Raw genomic sequence first — 11,191 nt, forward strand, 5'->3', positions numbered from 1 at the left:
TGTCATTTATTGTGTTGGAAACATACAGATTTATTACTTTTTTGTTACTGTCAAACAGACACATCCCTGTGTACTGAGAGACAGCAGAATTGGACAACAACATTCAATACAGCTTTTTATCTGTGATTCCCTGTAGATTCCAAGTTGCTCTCCACTCATCCGGGCCGAGCAAATTGTATTCTGTAACCCAGCCAGACTGCTCCAGCTCTTTCACAAACCCAGGGAAAAGTTTTTCTGCAACACTCTGCGATCCGAGCGCCATCTCCATGCTATCGCCTTCTGATAGAACTTGCTCTGCGTTTGAAAAAGAATGTTAAATTCATGTAAAATATCAGAATAGAGCAATAACAGCAATGAAGCCAAATGGAAGTTCTTCAAAACTCATAATCTTGTTACTCATTGAAGGCTAGAGATCAGAAAGTTTGCTGAAAACCCTGTACCTCACACAGCGACTGCTGATCAGGGACTGAAATTTTCAGAGTCTTAGCTCGTTGACAATTGAAAATTTTATTTTCCACGTAGAGTTTACACAATGATGGTGGCCCTTTTGAATTTCAAATGTTCGTAAATATGAGGTAATTCGTTTCTCCAGTACTAAATTTTACACAGTGACCCCTGATTTTTATTCTTGATTTTGAAAGGGGTTGGTTTAGAGTTTGGGTGAAAGTTTGAAGAATTTCTGCATGGAAACCTCAAAAATAGTCTGGGGACACTGCCATAAAATAATACTTCTGGTTAGGAACAGTTTAATTATGTCAGCCCTTCTTAAAGGTTAAGGTGTAGATTTATTCTTTGCAATAACAATCACAGCCACCTGCCCTCTAAGGTATAAGGTATACACAGTGTTCCTCTCTTAAACATAATCTGAACTGCTGTAAGAGTGAGGGACATGCTAAGGCATGGATTGATTTCTTATGGACATCACATTGATAGAGGCCGATTTTTAACTGTGAACTCAGCTTTCTAATGGATTTAATAACTTAAGGTCCTTTTAACAACTTTTTCAAAGAGGGCTATCTTAGTGGGGTTAGAGGTGACATCAAAAGTTCAATGTCTGATAAAAAACTTAATTCTTGAAGTTTTGCACAACCTCTCCCCCATGAAACCTAATTGTTGAATGCCGATCGGAGGTTTGCATTATTTCCTTACTGTGACACTTTCACTCATACTCAGGATGGTGATATTACAAAAGACAACATTACTCAAATGAAAAACATCTTTATTTTATTCAAAAGTCTTCCCGATCTGTCACTGTAAATATAACACCAATATCAAAGTATCAAGGGTCCCTATCAACTTTTTCACAAAAGGTATGAATATGCGTAATTACTTCACAATTTTATAGAATTCTTATCCAAACTAAAATAGGATATTGTTATATTGTTTCTGTGGGATAGAAAACTTTAAAAATCCCCCACCCCAAACTTAAAGAATTAACATTTTTTTTCCAACATCAATATTTTGACGTTGTCCCTTAAAACTATTTCTCATTTCAATAATGGCTTGCAGGTTCATTACTTACTTGTCTTCACTAAGATGACAAGCTGATTGACCAAAGTATCCGTGTCTCGTAACCTGAATGTAGGAACAGCCTGGAAGGCAACATTAAAACCACGTTAAGTGTTGTGTGCATAAACAAAAGAATCAGTACTTCCAACCCCTAGAGTTGCACTTCTCATCACCATTGCATTGTATTGTTACAACTGCTGTTCCACATGCATAAATGATGACAAGTGGAACATCTGGGTGATATTAAAATTCACAAATCTAACGCTACTGTAATTTGTATAACACTTTGAATGAGTTTTACTTTTAGTGTTTTCAAAATGTCATGGCAACCAGCATGTTTTAAATTTAGCTAAAAAGACATCCTAACTATAGTAAATATTGGGAAAAGTTTAACTTGGCAGCATCTTAAATTAGCGAATTGATAGAGTTTGCTAAATTTGCTAAAAAAGCATGCTGGCTAAAAGTAACGTTCAACAGTATTCTTGTTAAACTGGAATAAAAATAATTAAATTTGATGAATGGTGACTTGGTATCAATAAACCAAATTTTCACATATTCCACCATGGGCTCTGTCTGAAGCAAGAAACTTGCACAGAACTGTATTTAAATTTTGTTCTGATTTCTTCATTGCTGATAATGTGATTTGTTTCTCTAGTAGCAAAACTTTGCAAGGTGACCCCTGATTTTTATTTTTGATTTTGAAAGAGAATGGATGAAAGTTTGCTGGAGTAAAGTTTGAACAAAAGTTGTAGCCTTTCGCTTTCAAGACATGACCTACTGTAAAATATGAAGTAATAAATAATCACCTTTAGCCAGAGACTGCTGAGCTATGAAAAACTACGATACAACTCACCTTGTCTGATTTTGCTAGGCGGAAAATAAATTCAATGATCTCTGCCTGAAAGCAGCTTTTTAAAATTTCTATTGCGCTGCAGTCTTGATGCAGAACAATATTTATGGTATTCTTCTTGTCGACACCGAGTAAATAACGACAGTCTTTTCTGTTACGTAGATGTTGTTGCAAGTCGTGGATACTGGAAGTGAAACAGACAAAAAACAAAGTGGTGAGGAGAAATGCCATGAGTAGATGAACTTTAACCTGTTCAACACTATGGTTTCACCCAAATACATTGTTGTCAATGGTGAGTGTGGACCAGTTCACAGGAGAATTGGGGGTGAACAGGTTAAAGGATGACGTCAGCATTTTCTAGGTTGAGAAAAAACAAATGCATACTGACAATGAGTGTATGTCAATTACAAATTAATAATTCAGAAATTTTGATGCAAAATCAAATTGAATATCAAAGAGGTGCAAGATGAAAAATACCTGTGGATAACTTTGTTGAATTGTGTTCCGAGATTTATGTTGAATAATTTATGTTGTTCTGCAAAGAAATATAAATGTTTATGGCAAGAAATAAACACGGATTTCCAAGTTTTGATAAACGTAACATCTTTGACAGGGTGTTCTCTGGTGAAATATGTACAACAGTCAAATGGTGAAATTTACGCTGGGTACCCTTGACAAAGTACCCTACAGATAAGTGTATCTGATACTATGATACCTGGAATGAATGACACTACTGTATTAAGCATATCTTAAATTAGATAGACTTAAAAATTGAAAAACAATACAGTAGAGGGAAAAGTACATTTCAAGTTGTAGGTCAAACACATACCATGGTGCAAAAGACCACATCCAAAAGAACTTAAAAATCATAGAGAAACAGCTAAGTCACATGTCTACCATGGATTAATTATTTTTTGGAAAAAATTTTCTATTTCAAGTCTCCAGCCTACATATTTATCTTTTTCAAAATTTGGCATTTGTTTCTATAGCATCCTTAATGAGAAAAATGAACACAGAGAATCAGAAAGCAGTTCTCACTCAATATTACTGGCTCCGCTTTGTTCACTTCTTGAAGACTGGCCGCACTTCCCCCTGGGTCTTGAAGGTAGTCTTGGACGAGGATGTGCAGCCTGGCTTGATTGACAGTTTCCATGACAACACAGGTCACCGCCCGGTAGTTGGAGAAGAGATGAAGCATGGTGAACATGACAAATAGAGACCACATCAATCTGGAGAAAGAAAACGGAACAAAGGTCAGTCTCCACATTGACCTCTGAGTTGACTGCAATACATTAAAGGGACAAAAGCTGCTGATTTCTGTGCTTTTCTACATCATGAAGTATCTGAAAATGAACTCTGAACCAAGATACACCACTGTGACAAGTGTTACTCAAGTACATGTATGTTGTGTGTATTTCACACCTTGCTCTGGACACACAATGTGGCTATATACCAGACAGTAAACTCTTGAGCCGAACTGGAGGCAGCTGCAATTTTTATCATTGTGATGTGGTGTCAAGTACCTTTCTATACTGTACAACAAGTTTTAGTATGTGATAGAAGTTGCTAAGCTCATCACAATAAACCAGAAATATATAGTTTTATTATCTGTCCTATTTGTGTCTGTAAGTGGTAACACTTAAATGAGGCACAGTAGGAACAGTGGAACTTTCTGTGCTAGTTGTCTACATATAAATCAAACTGCCATCAGCATAAAGTTTCTTGTTGAAATATCTCGATGAGAATCAGAGGAAAGTAGGATATTTTACTGGTTTACGATAGGTGAAACAGCAAGAAAAGCGATGGTTACATCCAGAGCCTAGGAGGATTTCACACGTGTTTATGTAAATTTACGCCTGATTCTGATGGACTTACTGTGGATTGCCCGCTACCATTGGTGTTATGATCAAACCAACCAACAAGCCTAGCAAATTAACCATTGTTTCCTGTAGAGTGAAATAAAAGGTAGAAGAAAGTTGAATAAAGCATATGGATTGTATGATTGACATTGATTGTTCTCTACATAGATACAAAAATACAGTAGTTTGTGTTGAACAGTTGGCAATACAAGAACTAGACATAGCATCTAAATTGACGAGTTGCCAACACTGTCAGGCATAACCATCATCTAGTGGTAATATCAGTTGATCAAAAAGAAATCAATTTGTGAAAGTTGAAACATTTCCTGAAAGGAGGTCAGACATAGTCAAAACAATGCCACCAGATCAGCACAAACGATGCTTGCAAATGACACATTCTGGACAGTTAGCGGGATGTGTGATGTGGGATGTGTGTTGTTCTGATGACACGTGACCTCCTTCCAGATGTTGTTTCAAGTTTCCCAGCATTGATTTCTTTCTTTGTTGACTTATAATTATGACTGAAAGTGTTGGAAATTCCTCAATTTGGACATTGTATCTAGTGCCTGATTTGACAACAGTTCAACTAAAATTCCTTTTAATGTCCTATATGTTGGTTACTGGTCACTTCTTCTACCGATACTCTGTCTAAGCAGCATCTTTTACATGTCGCAATCATACACCTATAGAACCTCTGTAATCATATCACATCTACTGTATGCATCTAATAACTCTATGTTACTATATGGTTCATTTTTGATGATAAAATACTAAATAGCATTGCTGTCTGACGGAGTCCCTAGAAAAGGCTGTTGACTGAAGGAAGCACAATGTACAACATCACACTCATATTCACCAAAACTCGAATGGTGTATAGGATGGAAGATTAGGTCTTGGACCATTGGAGTAGACTGGTCATGATGCTTTCATGGACAAATTTTATCAAAGCTTCAAAAAATCCATTTGATTTTACGCTGTACATACACACTAACTTTTCCAAATCTACAAATTTTTTTCAGCTGACCTTAGAGAAAATATTTTTTTTATAAACTAGCACTGCCGCTAAAATTTTAATTTTTACTTTCCGATTTTTTTCCATCTCTGACCACCCTAATGGCGTATCCATTTTATAGATACAGAACTTAAACTTGACTCACCTGGCTTCCATCTTTGGCCGACACATCGGCCATATTGTTTCTCCTGGCTTGGTGCATGGTCAGTGCGGCTCTTGTAGCACCGCCTGCAACCCCTACAAGGGACTGAAGGTACAGTGAAAAAAAAATACTGAGTTATTCGTATCTTGCAAATTTGCGTACTGCTCAAGATCCATACTAAAATGTAATATACCTTTAGCAACAGTACATTCATTTCAAATTTGGCCGTGACTATTTTCATTGGAATAATTATGAATAAACAATTTGAATTAAGGTAGCGGTAAAGGCTATTTTTGCACCAATTCTTTTTTCAGAGTTAATGTCAAGTTTCAAGTGTTAGAATCAAGATATTTAGTTCAAATTTTCAGGATAATTGTAGCCATGATTTTGAAATATGACACCAATCAATATTAAAATTTAATTTTTCATATTTTTTTACATATTTGAATTTAATAATAAATTAATATTACCAAATTAGTTATAAATATGTTGACACTATTAATTGTAAGATTTGTACGGCAGGATTTGTAAATAAAATTTGTTTTTATGATTTTACATGGGTTTACCGTCAAAAAATTATTAAAAATTCTTTCAAATTTCAAAATGTGATTTTTCAAAAAGTACTTCAAATACAGGAAAATTGTGCCGTACAAATCTTATCTGTAACCTTGTTAATAGGCTGTAAAAATTCCATGTCCATATCTCATTTTAAAGGTTGGATAAAATTGGTATAAAATTATGTAGGAAAACTGTTATTCTGTCAAAAATGTTGAAAACAAGCCATATTTGCACCCCTCTTTTGAAGTCACAGAGCAGTCTTTTTGGTTAATCTCACTTTTGACACCTCTTTGACACTCAAAGAATCTAAAAATGCATTAATAATAGCAGTCACGCATTCTGAATGCAAGCACTGCCTTTTCAAACTTTCCTGAAAAACAGTAAAAAATGACTTTCCCTTTTCAAAAATGTTTTTAAAAGCTAGGGGACCTCTACCATAGTTAATACACTAAGGACTCCCCCAACTTCCTCTTATTTGGTCAGTTTTTCAGAAGTTTCAACGGGCTGTAACTCTGCAATGCTTATGACCCCAAATGTTTAGTTTTTTTTATTCCACAGAGAATGTTGACTACTTTTATGTTTTAGTAGTTTTATTGAAGTTTATAACTGACGCTCTAGCCTTTACCGCTACCTTAATGTCTTCTATATCTTTGTTGTTAGTCTCTAGTTTCAAACATTATTGCTAAACTGTTACACACTAAAAATATCAATAAAATAATTGAATAAGTACGTTGTGTAGCTTTAAAATGCCATACACTGCAATGTTATGCAACACACCTGAGACAGATGAGTTCTCATTGTTGGAATGTAAGTCTTTAATGATGTGTATGCAATTTGCTTTTTGACTCACTTCATCAAATTTTTGATCCCACACAAGTTGCTGACAAATTTGTAGCTTAAAGAGATCAATAATCCTGATCAAAAGACACAGTATAGTAGGTTCCTACATGCATTTGACATAAAACATACATTTATAAAGTAAATCAAGGGTCCATACGCTCAAAGTTATCGAAAACTTCAGGACTTTCATGGACTTTTCCAGCTTTTCAAGGAACTACTGATCCAGGTTAAAACATCATTTTCCAGATATCATTTTTACAGTACGAGTACATAATTTTTCTATAACATTTAACAGATCATTTTTACAATATCACCACTGATTATCTTGCCATTTTTAAAGATTGTGGTCAGATTATCAATCTTCCAGGACATTCCAGAATTCACTTTCCTTTTCAAGGATTTTCCAGGACTTTCCTGGAAGTGACGGACTTTACAGGAACACTAGTCAATAAAACAGCAAACCAAAACAATTCCAAGAAAGAAAGATATCAAAAAAGAAAAGCCAAGAAAATTGAAAGTAAACAGACAGCCCTCCAATGTACAACACACAATATCAAAGGAACATAACCACCACATATACAATGATAACATAACTCATTGCTACAAAGACAGAGCAACTGTGGAGCTGATGAAGGTAGTGGCAATCCTTGTGAGTGCATGTGTACAAACATTGGAAGTAAATGTGTTTTACAGTGCTGTCCTCAGGGATTGTCACGCAATGAAACAGGTGATTGAGAGTGCCGGTGGTTATGAAGAAATGAGACTGAAAAATGCGAGGGCAGACAAACATCAAAATGCGTTGTCATAACATCAGTCTGAAATGGGAATATTTTACCTTGCATAACCCTGAGAAGCACGCAATGTACCGGAAATACTCTGACGGAAAGAGAGGAGATGACAGTTCGACACACAAGGCAAAGTCATTCAGGATATCAGCAAAGAGTCTCCATCGTTTACAGTCATGATCCAAACTAGTTCTGTGAATTATAACAATCATACACGGCACAGTTACACCATGAATGGATCAGTCAGATTGCTGAGACATAAAGGCAATTGTTGTGACAAAAAGCTTTATGGTACTGTCTGGTTATTTTGGACAGATGGATTTCTTTAACTGCCAGCTTCCAGACAGATGTTCAGGTAATGTCATCTATCCTTGCATAGAATTCTGTAATCACACTATTATTTGTTCAACCTTTCTTTAAAAATTATAAATCATATGTAGATATTTGGAAACAGGACCTTTCTCTTTCAAAGAAAATCTTTTGGAAATCACCTAGTGAGAGCAACAATCTCTTCATCAATTGAATGTATGATATATAAAACTATTGGCTATACTTTGCCAGACAACCAACTGTAACAAGAAACATTCCTTATCCAGCTGTGTGGAGATATTTGAAAACTTTGAAAAGCAATTCATGTAAATTTCACTGAGGTTGTGAAATCATTTATACATATTTTCAAATTTTCTGGGGATTGCTTTCATGTTTATGGTGTACGTATTTATGTGCAGTATTTTTTTTACGACATGCAGAATTTAAGATCATAATTTATCAGTTTACTATGTACAGCAGAGGCTTGTAGTGAAATCAAATAACCGTACAAATACTTTCTAGACTGACTGAAAACATGATTGATATGTATGGTGTGTTTGTGGAGATTTTGCTGTGTACCTGCTTACCCTTGCATCCAGGCAAAGAGAATTCTTCCGATCATACCGGTGCCATCTATGGTTGAAACATCATTGAAACGATTAACTATGACAAAGTTGACAAACTTCTAGATATCGAAAACCATGGACGTGAAAACAGCTGTGCACCACAGCACCGTTTCTGCTGCCCACTTACAAAATGGCAATTTGTGACTAAAAATCAAGTTTTGGCATGGAATTGCACCCTACATTAGCCAAATTGACACTACCAAATTACAGAATATTTGGCATGTTGGTACTTACAATCCAAACACAGCGGGCAACTTGGAATAATTACAAAGCTCATTTGTATATTATGGATTTGCACAATGTATATTGGACATCTTAATATTTACAATTTTTTTGTAGTAAGCCTTGCAACACCAGCATTCTTCTGTTCGAACAGATAGATATTTCCTTCACACCGGTACTATATACAAATGTACCTGTAATTGTTGACAAGTCCTTGTCACTTTATGAAGTGAAAAGTCCCCTCAACCAGTGAACCCTCTATTTAAATAACTAACTAACCTTTAAGAATCCATGTAATTGTGGCAGCCATGGGTGTTGCACTCTCGTCACCAACTCCAACTCCTTTCAACATTGCTTGTGTAGCCAATGTACCAGTCAGGTAGCTGCAAAATGCCTGGAAATCAGACAAGGAAATATATGAATATTTGTTGGACTTTGCCAATCCATGTAAAGTCTTTGTTTACTGCCTAAGTTTTACATTTTTACAAGAAAAAAGAAATACTAACAAAATAACATGTCAATTACCTGAACGGTGTCCCAAAATTGATAGGTCAGATAATCCTCACTCACACTGTCTGGATAGCCTTGAGGTAAGAACACAGACTGCAAGATATGAACAGTAAATGGTGATATTACAAGATATGAACAGTAAATGGTGATATTACATTGATGAACAGCCAAAAGGTTGCCTTCAGACGATTTCAACAGGGGAATCAAATATGCATATTTCTCCTATTTGTTTCCCTTTCAGAGCTTTTAATCTATGGAAAACGCTGGTTGAATCAGGTACATGTAATACAGCATAGATGTGTACATGCCATCAATGAATGAAGCAAAGCAAGATATTACCAGTGTGGCTGTTCATTATGCTCTTACTTTTGGGAAAAGTGATTCTATCATGATAATTCCAAAGGACATTGTAAAACACTTCTCATTGTTCCTATGCAATTTTTACTCTAATATTGTATTTTGGGGTGAGGATAATAACATCAGCAAAATTTCCTAATCATATTGACCTGAAAAAGTGTCAGCCTGTTAGCCTTATTGTCTGCTCTATAGTCTTGTACTAACTCAGATAAATTTTTAACATCAGAAATGTTGTGGTTATCTCTACACAAATGCAACTATTTGAGGGTCTAGAGTCCAGTCTAGCCAGTGTTGTACTCAGCATGACGGTACGTATTAGCAAGAACTACCATTATACAATACTAAGGCAGTCTCAACAAATGTTCAATATGTCAGCAAAAGGTAAGGTATATTGCCATTCTAAATTGATCTTAATGCACAAATTATGGCATAACATCACTTTGTAAATTGTAGAGTATGCTGGTTGCATCAAATAGCTTATCACATTTGCCTTGCATTCACAGTTCCTTACAAATAATGTCACTCACACAGAGCTTTCCCTGACATATCCATATTTAATTGTCAATGGTATAGGCTGTTGACACAAATCAGTCAGGAAAAAGGCCACAGCCTGGCAACAGTACTGCAGCTGAGCATAATTAACTGTGCTTTCGAGTTTCTGTGCCATGAACTGAGGCTTGAGGATGGGACAAGCTGACATTTTATTTTGTCTTTCGGATGAGGGTAAAGTTGTAAATAAAATCATCAAACCAGTATTATAATAATTTTCATTTTCGACAAATATAAGGTCTTTAGAGGTAGTGTACACATTAAATACTAGGACAGTGTAGAAATGCTATGAAAGAATTAATTTTCACTGTGAAATAATTTCACCACTTTAATGCTTGAAACACTTACACTGTGATTTAATTAGCCGTTTGCAGTAACACATTACGATTTATCATTATATAACATTTTTATGAGATTTAATTTAGTGATTCTCTAGTGAAATGAAGTCCTGTAGTGAATAATTCATGCTTGCTTATACAATAATATAGTATTAGTAAACATATGCGTGAGGGAGCTGAAATGCAGACCATTTTAACCTTCTTACGAAACTCGCACAATGAGCTTATAAAAATAAAATGCTTCGAAAGAGCAGATAAACTGCAAACGGTTGCGCAAGGATACAGAAACACGGTTGTAAGTAGGTCTTTGTTTACAAACAATTTGTTATCAAGACACAGAATTAAAACGTGCACGGTGCAACATTCTCACCCGGAAGAATTGAGACACTGATGAGAAACGCCTATCTTTGCTCGCTTCCTTGCGAATTTGACCATCACTCTCACTTCTATACTGTACGCGCGAATTTTGCGAACCATATTGTTCCTCACAAATTATGTTTTCCATTTCTAGTATAGGGATGTGATGAAGTTTCCAACGACACACGTTTCATCCATGCTCAACGGCCACCATTTTGAAAGAGCATGACGGGATAGCAGAACCCTTAAGTCTAGGGAATTGCCCAAGGCAGCTGGAAAACTTGCTATACTTTTTTCGTAACTTTTAGAATTGTTGTATTTTGAATCCATGATCAAAATCACTTGAAGAAAAAATGGTCACTAGGAAA

General features: G+C 35.6%; 1 protein-coding gene across 1 annotated transcript; it reads right to left on the reverse strand.

The window, feature by feature from the left end:
• Positions 1 to 5: 5 nt before the first annotated feature.
• LOC139145479 (RUS family member 1-like) lies at positions 6 to 11,049 on the reverse strand. The gene is made up of 12 exons (XM_070716683.1): positions 10,837 to 11,049; positions 9,238 to 9,315; positions 8,992 to 9,106; positions 8,452 to 8,497; positions 7,606 to 7,747; positions 5,376 to 5,477; positions 4,235 to 4,305; positions 3,398 to 3,588; positions 2,837 to 2,894; positions 2,363 to 2,543; positions 1,523 to 1,592; positions 6 to 294 (listed from the first exon to the last, which is right to left on the reverse strand). The coding sequence occupies exons 1-12, from the start codon at positions 10,969 to 10,971 to the stop codon at positions 104 to 106; spliced, it is 1,380 nt and encodes a 459-aa protein (XP_070572784.1). The 5' UTR covers positions 10,972 to 11,049; the 3' UTR covers positions 6 to 103.
• Between the last annotated feature and the right edge of the window lie 142 nt (positions 11,050 to 11,191).

This window comes from Ptychodera flava, chromosome 12, assembly GCF_041260155.1.
Source record: "Ptychodera flava strain L36383 chromosome 12, AS_Pfla_20210202, whole genome shotgun sequence".
In the NCBI taxonomy this organism is placed as follows: domain Eukaryota; kingdom Metazoa; phylum Hemichordata; class Enteropneusta; family Ptychoderidae; genus Ptychodera; species Ptychodera flava.